General features: G+C 50.3%; 1 protein-coding gene across 1 annotated transcript; it reads right to left on the reverse strand.

Annotated features, from left to right (window-relative positions):
- Window positions 1-1,103: 1,103 nt before the first annotated feature.
- Window positions 1,104-5,557, reverse strand: LOC145652991 (fibronectin type III domain-containing protein 7-like). Its single transcript, XM_081704866.1, has 8 exons — window positions 5,329-5,557; window positions 4,546-4,803; window positions 4,161-4,421; window positions 3,301-3,567; window positions 2,920-3,183; window positions 2,421-2,678; window positions 2,064-2,324; window positions 1,104-1,504 (listed from the first exon to the last, which is right to left on the reverse strand). The coding sequence occupies exons 1-8, from the start codon at window positions 5,555-5,557 to the stop codon at window positions 1,104-1,106; spliced, it is 2,199 nt and encodes a 732-aa protein (XP_081560992.1).
- Window positions 5,558-19,021: the final 13,464 nt, after the last annotated feature.

Below are 19,021 nucleotides of genomic sequence, written 5' to 3' on the forward strand. Positions count from 1 at the left end.
CAGGGCACTGGAGGCAGAGGGACAGCTCATGCTTCAGGTCCCTAGTCCTCGCGTTACCGGGTAGAGCACGTTACGCTAAAGATTGTGAAGTCCAAGAGCTTTGAGCAGTTCTGAATAACAATGTTTAAAGCCCAGTGAATGTGACACACCCTTCAATTACAATATTTGGCAGACGATCTTATACCAAGCATTTATTTGTTACCATGCCAGAACACGTGCACCCTGTTAGCTTGCTAGGGACTAACAGTCCACAGAAGCTATTTCTAAATGACGTGTGTGTGTGTAACTGTGCGCCATGGGCCGCAGCCCTGTCAAGATGACCTGTGGTGAGGTTGGTCATCTGGCTGGCTACAGAAGAGCACAGGTGATTGGACGCGGTGACCGTCACCAGGTACGTCATGCCGCACTGCAGGGTTGCTATGCCGCAGCTCATGCCCGACGACATGCACATCTGCGTCTCGTCGTTCGGCCCCACCGCCGTCGCTGTGTAGTGGTCAGCGGTGTCCGACCCCGACCAGCTCACCACGGCGATGCTGGAGAAGCAGCTCACCGAGGTGAAGACCGAGGAGGGCGGGCACGGATCTGCACGTGAGGGAGAGAGTCACGAACCCCGCCAAGAAGCCTCCAGTGTTGAACCTCAAGAAATGTTTCATGCAGTGTTCATAAAACGGTTTTAGGACTTTTTTAATGCTTGGTTTTAGAATTACAGGCAGAGGGAGCAAATCAACTTCCACAGACTTCTACTGGCCGTAATTCTAGGGCATAATTTTGCGTTTGAAAACTCGTTGGCTTTTTGTGTGTACGTGTTGGTTAGTTGGCTTGGTGTGTGTACGTGTGAGCACGCGTCCAGTGGTGCGTTATCGTGTGCTGTACGTGTGAGCACGCGTCCAGTGGTGCGTTATCGTGTGCTGTACGTGTGAGCACGCGTCCAGTGGTGCGTTATCGTGTGCTGTACGTGTGAGCACGCGTCCAGTGGTGCGTTATCGTGTGCTGTACGTGTGAGCACGCGTCCAGTGGTGCGTTATCGTGTGCTGTACGTGTGAGCACGCGTCCAGTGGTGCGTTATCGTGTGCTGTACGTGTGAGCACGCGTCCAGTGGTGCGTTATCGTGTGCTGTACGTGTGAGCACGCGTCCAGTGGTGCGTTATCGTGTGCTGTACGTGTGAGCACGCGTCCAGTGGTGCGTTATCGTGTGCTGTACGTGTGAGCACGCGCCCAGTGGTGCGTGCTTGTGTCTCGTCACCTGTCTGCAGAAACGACGTGTTGCTCAGGGCACTCTTGCACCAATGATTCACTGCCCTTACTGTCAAAGAGTACTGCAGTCCACACTGCAACTCTGAGATCTGCGCGCTGGTGTCGTTGGTTGTCAGCGCCACCAGGTGGCCACTGCTGGCCACTGCGGTCACCATGTAAGACTGCGCAGACAGGCTGGGGGACCACGTGAGTGAGGCCACCCTCAGGCCACAGTCCATACTGGACACCACCTTCTGAGGGACACACGGAGCTGTGCAGGACAACCGCAAACTCAGTCACAGCAGTGTTGATGAAGGGCAATATTATCATACAAAAAGAGGGAGGTGATGAAAAAACTTGATGTGTGATCTGAAAACCTGCCCTACTCATAGTCCTGAGCAGCTGACTACATGTGTGTGTTGCAAGACTGCTCTGCCTTGGTCTAGCCCCACACCTCTCTAACTGCCCCCAAGGCAACCTTTAGGGCATTGCATCCAATCATAGGTCAAGTTCTAGTGTATTGCTGAAAGCTTTTCCCAACTGCACTTTAATTTGTGCCCTAAAGGGTCTTAAGTTCTTATTTCTTTTTTTCTACATTGTCATGTCTTTCCAGGAGGATTTATTACTTGGGTTAATAAATACAAATACAAAGCAAAAAAACAAACAAACAAACAAACAAAAACCCCCACATGAAAAACACACATGACAAATAGACAAACAGAAGCAGACTGGCAGGCAGCGACAAACAGGCCGAAAAACAGACAGTCAGACAAACAGAGACAGACGGAGACGGACAGACAGACAGACAGGGGCATGTCTGTGCCTCTCACCCATGTGGATGACGGTGCTGTTGCTAGGTGCGCTGCTACAGCGCACATCGCTGGCGATGACGCGAACGGTGTAGGTCTCGCCACACACCAGGTCCTTCAACATGCAGGTCGTTCCGTTGGTGCTGCACATGTGGTTGTTGCCTAGCAGCCCCCTAGCGACCACAATGTAAGTCTCCGCCCCCTCGGTTCTGGCCCAGCCCACGGCGCCTATGCTGTCCTCACACTGAACAAAACTTTCCACACCACCCGGAACACACGGGGCTACAAAGGCACACAGATGTTAGCTGACACCCTAATATGGTCTAATGACACAATCGGTTATTTGTCTTAATGAAATATTCATGAGGTGGGATGTACCAGTGGTATAGTACGCAGGGGTGCTCGGGAGGCTGGTACACCGATTGTCTTGCCCCACCACGGTGATGATGTATCTTTGCCCGCAGGGAAGCTTCACCTCCAGGGTAGACACGTTGCTCTGGAAAGAGGTGACGTAACCCAGGTCGCCGGCGGCAACCACGACGTAGCCCAGTGCACCGCTGGTGTTGTTCCATTGAAGGCGGAGCGTCTCGTTGTCACAGCTCCCGCCCACGGTGAGTTGCTGTGGTTGGCACGTTTCTGAAAACAGGAGCGGGTTCGAGGAGAACAGAGGTGTGGCTTTAGGCCGAGTAAGTGGATTCAAGTACTGGCGAGTAGGGCTTTGGTACACTGAAATGAGCAGCATGCCAGGGACTGATGAAAGACATCAGAGGGAATTACAGAAATGCTCAAAGTCTGCGAGACAAAATAGCAGAAATACCGAACAACTGGGAGAGAGAGAGAGAGAGAGAGAGAGAGAGAGAGAGGTGGGGAGGTGTACCTGTTCTGATATGGACGGTGGAGCTGGGCTCACTGTGGCACTGGTGGCCGAACGCTCTCACACTGAAGGTGTAGTCCGCCCCACACTGCAGCCCGCTGAACTGGCAGCTGTCCGTGCTGGAGTTACACAGTCTGCTCGCACCTCCCGTCGACATGCTGGCTTGGGCCTGGTAGTACATGACCTCCAGCCTCTGTTCCCAGGTCAGCATAGCTGTGCTGGTGCCACACTCCAGGTTCACCTCCATATGCTTGGGCACACAGGGCCCTAGGTGTCATAGGTCATGGGGCAGGGGTCAAATAAATCAGTAGTGAGCAGACACTTAGGAAAAGCTTAGATCTTTTTAACACTTAGATCAAAAGATCATGGCGCTATAAGGCTCACATGTTTGGAAGGTAAGCCCAGTGCTCCAGGGAACCTGACACGCGCCGTTGATGGTCACCATGCTGACATTGTATGTCTGTCCACACAGCAGGTTTGTGAAGTTGCACTGGGTCTGATTGGAGGCACATGTCGCTAGGTAACCGTCGTTGCTAGTAACTGTGACCTCACTGGACGAGGCTCCGTTACTCCAGGCCCATCTGACCGAGGCGGTGTTGCTGTCACAGTTTACCGCCACGGCAACACTGCTGGGGTCTGGCAGGCAGGGACCTGGGTACCAAGACATCGCAGGAGTGACAGATGATTTCAAATAATCCTTATAAGTCAGGCAAAGTACAGATAGCATGTATACTTTTACGATTAGTTTATAATTGTATAACTGAAATAGTTTATAATTGCATTGGGAAGGCATGGTGAGAGTCACTAACCTTAAGTGTTTGCATGTGTTTGGGTGTGTGGGTGGGTGTGTTTGCATGTGTGCGTTTGTGTGTGTGTGTGTGTGTGCGTGCGTGCGCACTTGTGTGGTTTTGTGTGTTTGTGTGTGGGTGTCTTTGCGTGTGGGTGTGTTTGCATGTGTGTGGGTTTGCGTGTTTGTGTGTATTTGTGGGTGTATTTGCACGTGTTTGTGTGAGTGTTTGTGTGTGTGTGGGTGGACACGTTTGCATGCCTGTTTGTCTGTGGTTGGTGTGAGTGGGTGAGTGTGTGTGTTTATGTGAGTGTTCGGGTGTATTTGCATGTGTTTGCGTGTGTTTGGTGTGAGTGGGTGAGTGTGTGTGTTTATGTGAGAGTTCGGGTGTATTTGCGTGTGTGTTTGCGTGTGTGCGTGTTTTGCATGCATGTGCACCTTTTGCTGCTCCACTCACCTGTTGTCAGCAAAGCACTGACACTTCTTGAGCTGTTGAATGTGGAGCCAATGGCCCACACAGTGGCCACGTAGGCCGTCCCGCACTGCACGCCCGACACATTGCAGAATGTCTCGTTGGTCTGGCAGGACAGCGTGTCACCCTGTCTCCCCTCCAACGTGACCACGTAGCCATGAGCCCTCATGCTGGGCTCCCACGACACCACCCCCACCATAGAGCAGCACACCATCCGCACACGCACATCGGTTGGTGGGCAAGGCTCTGAAAACACACACACACACACACACACACACACACACACACACACACCCAGGGATAAGAAATCTTGGGTCCTGAGCTGTTCTGTTTGCTTTATCCAGCACCAGTATTGCCTTTGTGACCTCACCTGTGTCTAGCGAGAGAGGGGCAGACTGGGCGGAGCCTGGACAGACGTGACTATTGGCTGTGACTGTGACGTTGTAGGTCTGGCCACAGGTCAAAGCAGAGAGCGTACAGGTCGTGTCCCATGACGAGCAGGACTCGCTGTGCCCCTGCGGGGTCACTGCCACAGCTGTGTAGCTCTGCACGCCAGTACTGTCGTCCCACAGGAACTGCGCGATGGACGGGCTGTAGTGCACGCTCAAGTGCTGTGGGGAGCAGGGCCCTGAGGGGGCGGGGTTAAAGAATGCCTGAGAAAACCACACTTACAGGAAAGAAAAACACCTGAATTATCAATTTATAGTTTTAGGTTTTAGTTATAAATAGGAGTGTTATATTACAGGTTTATACATCTATACCAAACCACATCAGACACGACTTGTGTAGTGTTGTTTACATCATTAATGACTTGGATTTATGCCTTGTTATTTTTATGTTTGTCTGTTTTGCTATAAAGCTTAACCAATAAACTTGGCAGTTTCTATTCACTCTTTATTTCCTCTTAATTTTGCTCCCTTTATCAACACAGTATAATTGTTTACAAATAAATATCACAGGAATGTCATATTGGTATGTATATCAGGATATATTTTATGGCAGTAGGAGAATGTGCTTAATACCATATATTATGACGTACATTTTAGCTACAGAATTATGACAGTAGTGACATATGATGTAATATGATGTAACCAGAGTTGTGATGCGTTGTGTGTTGTGGACAGCTATTGGTCAGTGACTGCTGTCTCCTCACCTGTATCCAGGTAATTGTCCATGGAGGCAAAGCTGCTGCAGTTTTGTCCCTGGGTCTGCACCGAGACTTTGTACCTGTTTCCGCAGGCCAGGTGGAACAGCTCGCAGTTGGTGCTGAAGCCTCCACAGGACACGTTGTGTCCGGAGGCGCTCACCGCCATGGCTGTGTAGGCCAGTCCGCCCGCGCCTGGTTGCCATGACAGCAGGGCTGTGCCGGCCTGGCAGTCCATCTCAGACTGGATCCTGCTGGGGGGACAGGGAACTGGGAGAGAGAGAGAGAGAGAGAGAGAGACGGAAAAGAAATTTAGAAAAAGAACATTAGGAGGACAGAGTGAATGAGAGAAGAATATCAGTAATGGAAGTCATTAGTATGTGATATCCATGGATGTTCAACTATAGTACGTCTGTCTGACATCACTGTAACTGTTGTGTGTGTGTGTGTGTGTGTGTGTGTGTGTTTGTATGAGTGCAAACATGCGTACTCCATACTACCAGTGTGCCATTGAGTGTGTAGTAATGGACATGAGTGTTAGCGTGAGCACAACTTTAACGGTTAGGGTCGTGAGACCAGCAGTACACTGAAAACTGCCAGTTGCGTTAAAATGTAACACATTTCACTTTCATCAAGATGGTATGGACTGTATGGTTGTGCTGAGTTGATGACTTCTGTTCTTCTAAATCATGGCAGGGCAGCAAAATTGCATCTCTCCTCAGTCTAGATCTGTTAATAGTTTCTTCCTCTGTACCACATAAATTTGCATTTTTTTTATGGAAAAGGTTTGTGGCATCCTGCTCAAGCAAATCATCTTCCCCTTCATGTACTCCCACTATTACTACACATACTCCTACTATTACTACACAAACTCCTACTATTACTACACATAGTCTACACATACTACACATGCTCCTACTATTACTACACATACTCCCACTATTACTACACATACTCCCACTATTACTACACAAACTCTACACAAACCCCTACTATTACTACACATACTCCCACTGTTACTACACATACTCCTACTATTACTACACATACTCCCACTGTTACTACACATACTCCCACTATTACTACACATACTCCCACTATTACTACACAAACTCTACACAAACCCCTATTACTACACATACTCCCACTGTTACTACACATACTCCCACTATTACTACACATACTCCTACTATTACTACACATAGTCTACACATACTACACATGCTCCTACTATTACTACACATACTCTACACATACTCCCACTATTACTACACATACTCCTACTGTTACTACACGTACTCCTACTCTTACTACACATACTCCTACTATTACTACACATGCTCCTACTATTACTACACATACTCTACACATACTCCCACTATTACTACACATACTCCTACTGTTACTACACGTACTCCTACTCTTACTACACATACTCCCACTATTACTACACATACTCCCACTATTACTACACAAACTCCTACTATTACTACACATAGTCTACACATACTACACATGCTCCTACTATTACTACACATACTCTACACATACTCCCACTATTACTACACATACTCCTACTGTTACTACACGTACTCCTACTCTTACTACACATACTCCTACTATTACTACACATGCTCCTACTATTACTACACATACTCTACACATACTCCCACTATTACTACACATACTCCTACTGTTACTACACGTACTCCTACTCTTACTACACATACTCCTACTATTACTACACATACTCCCACTATTACTACACATACTCCCACTATTACTACACAAACTCTACACAAACCCCTACTATTACTACACATACTCCTACTATTACTACACATACTCCTACTATTACTACACATACTCCCACTGTTACTACACATACTCCCACTATTACTACACATACTCCCATTATTACTACACAAACTCTACACAAACCCCTATTACTACACATACTCCCACTGTTACTACACATACTCCCACTATTACTACACATACTCCTACGATTACTACACATAGCCTACACATACTCCTACTATTACTACATACTCCTACTGTTACTACTACATGTACCCCTACTGTTACTACACGTACTCCGACTATTACTACACATACTCCCACTATTACTACACATACTCCTACTATTACTGCACATACTCCTACTGTTACTACACATACTCCTACTGTTACTACACGTACCCCTACTGTTACTACACGTACTCCCACTATTACTACACATACTCCCACTATTACTGCACATACCCCTACTATTACATGTACTCCCACTGTTACTACACATACTCCCACTATTACTGCACATACCCTTACTATTACTACACTTACTCCTACTATTACTACACATACTCCCACTATTACTGCACATACCCCTACTATTACTACACTTACTCCTACTATTACTACACTTACTCCTACTATTACTGCACATACTCCCACTATTACTGCACATACTCCCACTATTACTGCACATACTCCTACTATTACTACACATACTCCTACTATTACTGCACATACTCCCACTATTACTGCACATACTCCTACTATTACTGCACATACCCCTACTATTACTACACATACTCCCACTATTACTGCACATACTCCCACTACTACTACACATACTCCCACTATTACTGCACATACTCCCACTATTACTACACATACTCCCACTATTACTACACATACTCCCACTATTACTGCACAAACTCCTACTATTACTGCACATACTCCTACTGTTACTACATGTAAGAGGCGTACAATTGATGGGTTTTCCAAAAGTGAAAGCAAAACAACTTGCAAAACACTGTTCCATTTCTGCACGAATCAGAAGCCAGCACATCTGGAGGACCAAGTGCTTTATTTTCCCATAAAGGTTTTCTACTGTGGACCGTGCTGTGTATAACCACTGCTGGCGATGTCACATGTTTATGCCTAAAAGGACACTTCATGCACTTCTTAAGGCCTGGGTCTTTTAAACATGAATCATAAACGTAAATAAACATGGTAACATGTGCTGCTACCTGAGTCCACGTTCACCACATCGGTAGGCTTGCTCCTGCACTGTGGGTCCGAGGCGACCACGCTGGTGTGGTAGACGTTTCCGCACGACAGGCCGGCGACCTTGCAGCTGTGCCCGATGCTGCTACAGGAGGTAGAGTGCCCTGTACTGTCCAGCACCCTGGCCGTGTAGAAGGTAGCCCCTGTGCTCGGTTGCCAGGACACGGACAGGCTGTTCTCGCTGCAGCCCACGTGCACGCTGACGTTCTCCGGCACACACGGCACTGCGTCGAGAGGAAAGACACGGGCCAGCTTCATCTCACATACAACACACGTACAATTCAGCCATATGCACAGTGACACAGAGGTTTGCCTTTGTCTTTACTGCTAATGAATCAGCTGATAAATATCCAATCAGTGAGAATGACATTTGCGTTCTTCTTTCCCTAATAATTTCTCCTTTCTTGTTAATTTGCTGTGTCAATAATTTAACTTATCCCGGTCATGCCAATAAAGCATTGTTAAATTGAGATAAGATGTAACGGTTTACATTTACGAATTTAGCAATACGATCTTATCCAGAGCGACTTACAAAAGTGCTTTGTCATTTACTCTTAGAATACATCCTAGTACAGTACAGTAGGTTAGAGTCCAATATACCAGTGAACTAGAATACTGTAGAAATGCAGGATCAATGCTGATACCTAGAAGTACAAAATACACAAGCTCTATCTCAGACAATGACAAGTGCAATAAACAATAAGTACTAGTTTGTTAGTCAACAAGGGAGCAGGCAACATCAGTGTAATAAACAATACCCTACAATAAGTACTAGTTTCAGTTAGTCCGCATAGGGGCAGGGTCAGTGGTCATTTAAATATTCCACAAATAGACGGGTCTTCAGTCTGCGTATGAAGACTGGTTTACAAAGAACCAGGACATTTTTTCCCCTATTGGCTGTGGATTTTATGTCAATATTTCAGCGAGACTTTACCTCTTCTTTGGGAGAAACGATCACACGTCACTTCTGATTCTATACGTATCGACAGGCTTGTCTTTACAGAAGTAGCCGGTTTGAACTCAGCTCGTGCTGTTAAACTTGCACGATCCACCAACACATCCGAATCGCACGCCATATAAATTACGACAAACTCCGGAGTCTGACTTCAGCAGTTTTACTCTAAAGGGTTCGTTTTTGTAAACTGGTTGTTTTACTGCTGACAGCAGTCATTCGTCACTCGGTTGGTGCATTCAGCACTTCTACTACCTTTGCCAGCGCTTCACTGCGGCACGCGCCGCGCTCACCCGTCTTGATGTGGGTGGGCCGGCTCGGAGCGCTGGCGCAGGCACTGTCCTGCGCGACCACCGTGGCCGTGTAGCGGTGTCCGCAGGCAAGCGCACTCAGGTCGCACGAGCTGTCGAAACCGTCGCAGCTGTCAGCCAGGAAGCCTTCCTCGTCGACGGCGTGGACCGTATAGACCTGGCCGCCCGCGCTGGCCGTCCATGACACGCTGACCGCATTGCTGTTACAGTTCAGGCTGGCACTCAGGCTTGGCGGGGTGCAGGGCCCTGATGATGCAAGCGTGCGAAACAAAACGAAAGGTCACCTGCGGATTTTGAACACAAATGATTGCGAAGAGACCTTCGCGGTGGAAAGGGCACTGCGCACCTTGTGGCGCAGGGCGCACTGCCAAAACGGCATCGAATACTGCGCAGTCGTCTTTTTAAATATGGACGTGTGAAAAGTTAATGCAGAGGAATGACGTTTTTTGTGTGTGTCTTCGGAAATATCCGGAAAATATGGGACATAAGTAATGAACAGTAATGAACACTGTGTATGTGACATTAAAGGTTTTCTGCAAGCTGAAAGTGACTGTGTGTGCTACCCAATTCTAACTGAGGTGTGTGTGTGTGTGTGTGTGCGTGGGCTGGCCATACCTGTCCGTGCGATGGCCATGCTCTCTGAGCTGTTGCAGACGTTTCCCGCGGCGATGACCATCACTAAGTATATGTTTCCACAGGGGAGGGAGGAGACCTCACAGGAGGTGGAGCTATGTGAGCCACAGCAGGTGTAGATGCCTTCAGAGCTCTCCAAAGTGGCCGTGTAGTGGACGGCCCCGGCGGTGGGGGCCCAGTGCACCGTCGAGGTGCCGTTCGCACACTCCACCGACGCGTACACACTCAGAGGCGCACAGGGGGCTGGAGGGAAGAGAAAGAAAGAAGGAGTAGCCATTTTTAACACGAGTGGTAGAGATTAGAGAAGGGTTCGATGGTCAGGTGATTTCTAAGGCAGAGATGACGCGATACCTAATGTCTAGGGGTCATATGCTGTTGGGGCTCTATGCTCCAGCAGTTATTACGTTAACAGGAACAGAGCTGCGAGTCTCTGGAGGCGCAGCAGTCCAAACTAGCCTGACAGAGAGAAATTCCTGACTGAACATTGAAAATATATTCTTGTTTGAAAATCTACAGCATTGCAACAGGTAAGGATGGATAAAATTGGAATTTTTTGGATCGGTGGCCGGGGGGCTGTGTGGTTTTTGCTCAACTCCTGGAAAATCTCTTTGTCTTTTTTTACTGTCCCCTCTCTCTCTCTCTCTCTCTCTCTCTCTCTCTCTCCCTCTCTCTCCCTCCCCCACTCTCTCACCTGTCTCATTCTCCAGAAGGTTGCTGACCCCACTGTGGCATTGCTGGCTATAGGCAGTCACGCTGAAGTTGTAATGGCTCCCGCATGGCAACCCATCAACCGCGCACGTGCTGTCGCTGGAGTTGCACGCATACTGCTGTCCGTCATCGTCGGTTGCCAGGGCGGCGTAGAACTCCCCCCCGGCTGACTTCCCCCATATCACCCAGGCTGAGCCTGACAGACAGTCCATCTGCACCCGTTTCAGCACAGGGGCGCAGGGCGCTACGTGCATACACACACAAGCACAAAACAAACAAACAAAAAAAGGTTAGAAATGTGTGTGCGCACGTACCAAAAACACTCAATGTTTTTACATCATCTTGACAGAAATACTGGGAGTGTGTGCTCGCGCGTGTGTGCTCGCGCGTGTGTTTCAGTCACGGTGTGTGCATACTCGGATCAACGCTGACCTGACTGAACGATCCTGTACGGTGAAGCGGCCCCCGTGCAGCTGCTCTGGACTGGTGTCACGCTGACGTTATAGGTCGTGCCGCACGGCACGGTGATGTTGCAGCTGGCGGCTGTGCTGTTGCACGCATAGGCCGTGGTGGGAGAGACCGCCTGCGCCACATATCGCACCCCCGGCACGCTGGGAGACCAGGCCACGGAGACGGTGTTGGACCGGCAGTCCAGGACGGCACTGACGGTTTGCGGGGGACACGGGGCTAGCGACACGGGGACAGAGACAACGTGGAGGTCAGAGAATGCCGCTCCCAACTGAACTGCGGCGCACCGCTGAGCTCGTGGCATTACTGGGTCGGTTCCAAGGTTCCATCAATAAACTAATTATCTCTGCTGGACCTAAATAGCGCTAACATCTGTGTGCCCTTGAGGTTAACACCTGTTGTTCTTCTTCAGTGATAATTCAAATTAAAACGTAATTTTTTAGGTCTCATAATAAAAATGCAGTATGGTGTAATGATGTGTGTCTGCCACTTCACACTGGCACGCTGCGGTGCGGTTAGGGCCGCGTGCCCCTCCGCTCACCTGAGACGGCCGTCTGTACTATACTGTAGGTGCTGTTGCAAATCTCGTTCTTAGCGACCACCGCCACAACGCTGTACGTCTGGCCGCAGAGGATGCTGGGAACAGCACAGAAAGGCCTGTCCGTGTCACAGGGGATCAGCTGACCGCCGCTGCTCTGCACCACGGCGTGGTAGCTCGTGGCGTCGCCGGTCTGCTGCCAGGTGACGTTAAGCACCGTCGCCTGGCACGGCAGTATTGTCTGGACGTTCTGAGGTACACAGGGAGCTGCAGGAGGAAGGTCAAAGGTCAGGGGGGGGGGTCATCATAATCGAACAGTCTAATCAACCCTGTGATCTGAAGGAGTCAGACAGAGATAAGGGTTGCCCTTTGACTTGTACGTGCTGCACAGCTCTATTCCTCACATTCTTCTCCTCAAATTCCTCGTCATTTCGGTATACTCAGAACTGATTCTGACTCGTTCTCCGCACAGACGTTTCTAACGGCCTCCTTCATGAATGACCTGTTTTGAAAAGAGTCCAGGTGATGTCTGGATATTTTGCGTGTGCATATGTAAATGCTTACGTGTTTATGCTTTTTTATTTGCAGTGTTTACACGTGCATTTAAAGTAATGTCTGCTATTTAGCTGAGCCCAGCTCGCTCATGAAACAGGCCAGTAAGGGTTGACAACATGTATAAAAGTTACAGAACTCCACTCCAGTCAACTGACTTCAGATTACCACACAGGTACGTTAGTACTTACTGTGTAGCATTGTGATTAGTATCCAGTATGTGTAGGTATACAGTATGTATTAGGTATTGACTTTTTTAATACTAAAACAAATGCGGAAGCAAATTTGGGCAGGCTGCAGATGACATCCTGTCTCACCGGTTTTGAAGGTGCTTGTCTCGCTGTTTGGCCCGACGCACTTGCCGCTCACGCCAGACACGTGCACCGCGTATGTCTGTCCGCACCGTAGCCCGGCGATGTCACACGCCGTGCTGTTGGTACTGCAGGTGGCCTGGTGCCCACCACTGCCCTGTGCGACGGCCAGGTACGAGACAGAGCCCCGAGAGGTCACCCAGGAGACGGATACGACGCTGGACCCGCATGACGTCTGGATGGACACCTGGGCTGGTGGGCAGGGGGCTACGGAGCAGACCGGACGAGGGCCGTGTCAGGTAAGGATTTTTTCTTCCGGCGTTGGCGTCACGTATGAGGCACCGATGGTGTTACCTGTGTTCAGAAGCATGAAAGGTTGGTCGGGGACTAAGCAGATCCGGCCCTGGCCGGCGATGCTGATCTGGTACGACACGGCGCACTGCAGGTGCGTCAAGTTGCACGCAGAGCCGGCCGTGCTGCAGCTGACGTGGTCGCCCACGTCGTAGGCCAAACCCGAGACGTTGTAGAAGAGGACACCCACGCCGGGTGTCCACGAAACAACAGCTGAGTTGCTGTTGCAGTCCAGCGAGACGCCCGGGTTCGAGTGAGGACACGGACCTAAGCGGGGGAAGCCGGCGAGAACGACCAAAAGTGCGGGGAGGGGGGAGAGAGAGAGGGAGAGAGGTGAAAGGAGAGCAAGGATGAAAGAGAATGACGGCAGTGCGTTTCTGCAGGGCCGGGGCTCTCTGGCGCCCTCTGTCTGCACGCGGTACCTGTCATCACGGTGACAGGCTGGCTTGGCAGGCTTGTGCAAGGGCCGCTCTGGGCAACAACTGTGATGGTGAAGGTCTGTCCACACGGCAGGTGCTGGAAGACACAGCTGGTGTCTGTGCTGGTGCAGTTTTCTCTGTCTCCCTCACTGTCCACTGCATAAACCACGTAGCTGTCAGCACTGCGGGGCATGTCCCACATCACCGTGGTGATCAAGGCGTTGCAGTCGAAGATCGCTGTGACTTGGGCGGGGACGCAGGGTGCTGGGGGGAAGCAGTGGGGAATGACAGGCTGTGTTATGAAATGACACATATCTACTGGTCACATATCTACTGGTCACATATTTACTGGTCACATATCTACAGGTGAGTGTTGCTGCATCTCTTTCAGGTGTCTCTGTCTCTCACCTGTGTGCAGGTGTCTTTGTCTCAGCTGTATGCAGGTATCTGTATATCTCACACCTGTGCAGGTGTCTCTGTCTCAACTGTATGCAGGTATCTTTATATCTCACACCTGTGCAGGTATCTCTGTCTCTCACCTGTGTGCAGGTGTCTCTGTCTCAACTGTATGCAGGTATCTGTATATCTCTCACCTGTTCAGGTGTCTCTGTCTCAACTGTATGCAGGTATCTTTATATCTCACACCTGTGCAGGTATCTCTATCTCTCACCTGTGTGCAGGTGTCTCTGTCTCAGCTGTATGCAGGTATCTTTATATCTCACACCTGTGCAGGTATCTCTGTCTCAACTGTATGCAGGTATCTGTATATCTCACACCTGTGCAGGTATCTCTGTCTCTCACCTGTGTTGAGGGTCATGGAGCTGCTGGGCAGGCTTTTACACTGCTGCGTGACTCCCGTAACAGTGAGCGTGTACGACTCTCCGCAGTGGAACTGGCTAAAGGAGCAGTTTGTGCTGTTGCTCACGCAGTCTACCTGCCCACCCGTGAAGTTCACCGCCGACACCCTGTACAACTGGTCCACCCCGTCGGAGGTCCAAGTCACCATGGCGACGTTAGTCCTGCACTCCAGTGACACGGATGGCCTCTGTGCCTGGCAGGGGACTGATAGCAAAGAAGGGAAAAAAAACCTTTCTACTGCAAGGTTACATCAGGTTATATGTTTACATGGCGTCCACCACAGATTTTAGTACTTTTGCTTGCATTAAAAAAGCGTCTGAACTGCCTGTGCAGCTTTGCATTCTCATCTTAGTGTCTATGTGTGTGTACCTGTCTGAACCTGGTAGTCAGAACCCTGGATGTCACAGTGAATGCTGGAGGTCGTCACGGCGACGCCGTAGGTGCGGCCGCACTGCAAGGTCCGGATAGTGCAGGAAGTGCTGTTGGCATTGCAGGAAGCACGCGTACCGTTGTTGCCGATGGCTACCGCGGTGTACATGCCTGCATCTTCGCTGACTGCGGCCCACTGCACAGCCAGTGCGTTGGACGCACAGTCCAGCTGAGCCTGTATGTTGCTAGCCAGGCATGGGGCTGCAGGAGACGAGACGTGACGAGACGAAGGGAGACAAGTCGAGACGAGAGGAGAATGACAGGAGAGGAGATGTGAGACATGAGATCTGAGCAAAGGGGAGGAATGCAAAACGCTTCAGCGGGATTGGTCACCGTGCCAGTAAGCCGGCTGGTGAATCGCTCACCCGAGCTGAATTGGGTGGTGTTCGCCGAGCTGTTGCAGGGTCCGGAGGAGGAGACCACGCTGGCCGTGTAGCGGTGGTTGCACTCCAGTTTCGCCACGCAGGACGTGCTGATGGACGTGCAGGAAACGACGTGGCCCTGGTCACTCACCAGGGTGCCGATGTAGAGCAGGGCCCCGGCCCCGCCCACCCAGCTTAGGTGGCCCATGTTGGTGCCACACTCGGCCGTTGCCACCAGACCCGAGGGTGGACACGGCGCTGAACGCAGAAAGGGACAGAATCGCGTGCCACCACAGTGAGGGCAGCGCTGTGTAGTCTAAGTTAACAGATGTCATTTAAAATTCCTCAAATTCTTCACATGCACCATCGACTGAAGTTAGGGATGTGTTTAACGGCCCTGAAAACTCTACAGACTGCTACTTGACACAGGGGATCTGAGTCATGCATGCATGTTCTTTGGCGTCATTTCTGTCATACTGTCATCGAAGGTGTCATTTCTGCTATACGGTCTGTACAAACAAAAGCAGGTCAAAAATCTCCAACTAGCGTTCCACGTCCTTTACTACGTTCCGTACCTGTGCGGACCTGCAGGGGTGAGCCGTAATGGCTGGTGCAGGTGTCGTCCTGTGCGGCCACCTGGGCTGCGAAGACCATTCCACAGCGGAGCCCGGTGAGCGTCATAGACGTTACCACGGTGGAGGAGGTGGAGTTAGCCCCTCCCTCCTGCTGAGAGAACAGGAAGTAGGTGACACCCGGCTCCGGGCTGGGGTCCCAGGTGAGGGTGACGTTTTCGGTGCCGCACTGCGTGAAGCTGGCGAGGTTTTTAGGAGGACAGAGGGCTGAAGGAGAGACACACATTCCGCTGTCACAGGCATGCTGCTTTGCAACCTTTAAAAAGTCTCAGCTCCGATCTTTAATCTCCGTCTCAAACGAAACAAAGAAAGAGATAAAAGACGTAAAAATAACCAATAAAAAACAATATGGATCTATGATAAAGTCACAGAAATCTTTGGGAAATGTTTTGCGCGTAACACAGCTGACAGTAGACTGGTAACGAGCAAGGGGTGCTAGCATGGTGTATGGCGTGTTGGTGGTGCGTGTGGCCACGCCCCTCCCCTCACCTGATCTCAGCATGACGGGCGCGCTGGGATCACTCGGACAGCCGCGCTCCATGGTTACCACGCTAACAGTGTAGTTCTTGCCACAGGACAGGTCGAGGAAAGAGCAGGTGGAGCTGCTCGTGGTGCATCTGCTGGTCTGGCCGTCCATGGCGGTCGCCGTGGCGATGTACATCTCGGCGTTGGGGGCAGCGAGCCAGCTGACGGAGGCGACGCTGTTTACACAGACCAGGTTCACCTGGACTCCAGTGGGTGGACAGGGGCCTGGGAAATGGGGAGAGGTCACATGAGACATGCCATGATCTGGCTGAGGTGATCTGGCTTGAGTGATCTGAGTTTCTCTTGAATGTCCTGCTTTGTGCCTACGCACCTGCGTTGAAGGTGACCGCTTTGCTCTGGGAGCCGTTGCAGGTGTTGGAGAAGGGTGTGACCACAATGTCATAGACCTGAGCGCAACGCATGCCAGGCAGCTGACAGCTGGTAGTCAGCGTGCGGCAGGACTCGGTGTCTCCGCCGCGGCCCACGGCTGTGGCGATGTAGCCCACGGCGCCAGAGCTGCCCAGCCAGGACACAGAGGCAGTGTTGTTCGTGCACTGCAGACTCACCGACAAGCCCTGAGGAACACACGGGACTAGAGGAGAGGAGAGGATGGAGAATGCAGGAGAAGAAAACAGACGATAAAAGGGAAGGATCAGAGTCAAGAATCAAACCTAGATCTGGTTTTTTTTTCTTATAGTAAAAATGTATTGTACACTTTTGCAGGAAACGTTAAAAGTGAAAGGAAACGTGTGTGAGTGTTTGCCAGCAATGCATCGGTAGCAATACTAACTAAAGTCAACAGAGGAATTCATGGGTGCGTGTGTGTTTTTTGTGTGTGTAGGCCTGTGTCTGATGTATATTTAGTGGTACTCAAATCAACAGGGTGATTCATAGGCATCTGCACTGTGCCTGTGTGTGGACGTGTGTGTTTGAGCATATGTGTGTGTGTGTGTGTGTGGACGTGTGTGTTTGAGCATGTGTGTGTGTGCCTGTGTGTGCACGTGTATGTTTGAGCATATGTGTGTGTGTGTCTGTGTGCACGTGTGTGTTTGAGCATATGTGTGTGTGTGTGTGTGTGTGTGTGTGTGTGTGTGCACGTGTGTGTTTGAGCATATGTGTGTGTGTGTGTGTGTGTGTGCACGTGTGTGTTTGAGCATATGTGTGTGTGTGTGTGTGTGTGTGTGCACGTGTGTGTTTGAGCATATGTGTGTGTGTGTGCGTGTGTGTGTGTGTGTGTGCATGTGTGTGTTTGAGCATGTGTGTGTGTGTGTGTGTGTGCCTGTTATCCGTCTTACCGGTTTGCAGCTGCGTTGTGGCTACACTGCTGCTGTTGCACTGCCTGGCCTCCGCCTGCAGGCTGACGTTGTACACCCGCCCGCAGAGCAGCGAGCTGAGCGTACAGTGGGACAGGCTGCTGTTAGCGCTGCACGAGGCAGCGTGGTCTGCTGCCTCCGCCTGCGCCACCAAGCTCTCCGCCCCCAGGCTCTGGGCCCAGGTCAGCACCGCCACGCCAGATGCACAGGTGTAGTTCGCCGTCACCCACGGGGGAGTACAGGGCGCTGCAGCGCAGTGTAGGCGGGGTGGGTTGAGGGTGGAGTCATGGGTCAAAATGGGTCACGGGTGGAGAGCTTCGCTATTCAAGGCTCAGTGAGTGCAAAACAAGTCCACTGACTCGCAGTTGAAGAATTAAGATGCAACCCAGTTATGTCCAAGATTAATCATTAATAACACTTATTTATATATTTTTAATATAATATTTTATACTTTGAACATTTATAATTATTTATAATAATTATTATGTAAGATTACTTACTAATAGGATTTTTTAAAACACTTTTTTAAAAGTATCTTTAATGATTTAATGTTTAAGATTTTTGGCCTACTACTTCAGGGTTTAGCACCAGTGTTTACCACCATCTATAGGAAGTGTGAATCTTTTGCATGAAGTGTAACCCCTGGCTGTAATGGCACCCTGGCTGTGATTAGCATAACCCCTGGCTGTAATGGCACCCTGGCTGTCATTAGCGTAACCCCGCCTGTAATGGCACCCTGGCTGTCATTACCATAACCCCTGGCTGTAATGGCACCCTGGCTGTCATTAGCGTAACCCCTGGCTGTAATGGCACCCTAGCTGTCATTAGCATAACCCTTGGCTGTAATGGAAACCTGGCTGTCATTAGCGTAACCCCTGGCTGTAATGGCACCCTGGCTGTCATTAGCATAACCCTTGGCTGTAATGGAAACCTGGCTGTCATTAGCGTAACCCCTGGTTGTCAGCAACACTACCTGTCACTATCATCGTCACTATCAGCTGTCACTTCTAGCTGTCAGCATTATCGCCCCATACATCTATCCTTCTTAACTACCAGTACTGTCATTCCTAACTGTCAGTTGCATCGCCCCTGCCCGTAACACCCAGTCCTACCTGTAACGATGCTGAGCGGAGGGCTGGGCACGCTGCTGCAGTGTGGGCCCTGGGTCGTGGCGCGCACCGTGTATTCCTGCCCACACTGCAGGCCCTGCAGCAGGCAGCTGTGGCCCCCTGCCGAGCCGCAGCCCACCGAATGGCCCAGCACGG

Source organism: Electrophorus electricus, chromosome 21, assembly GCF_041902795.1.
Source record: "Electrophorus electricus isolate QZ-2024a chromosome 21, ASM4190279v1, whole genome shotgun sequence".
Taxonomy (NCBI): Eukaryota; Metazoa; Chordata; class Actinopteri; order Gymnotiformes; family Gymnotidae; genus Electrophorus; species Electrophorus electricus.

What these genes read in the sequence shown, in the direction of transcription:
- LOC145652991 (XM_081704866.1), bottom strand. Translation starts at nt 5,557, where the DNA reads ATGGACTGCCAGGCCGGCACAGCCCTGCTGTCATGGCAACCAGGCGCG. An exon ending in CCCTCTCTCGCTAGACACAG is followed by an intron (nt 4,422 to 4,545) that starts GTGAGGTCACAA and finishes GTGTGTTTTCAG; the next exon opens with AGCCTTGCCCACCAACCGAT. An exon ending in CACCGTCCATATCAGAACAG is followed by an intron (nt 2,679 to 2,919) that starts GTACACCTCCCC and finishes TCCTGTTTTCAG; the next exon opens with AAACGTGCCAACCACAGCAA.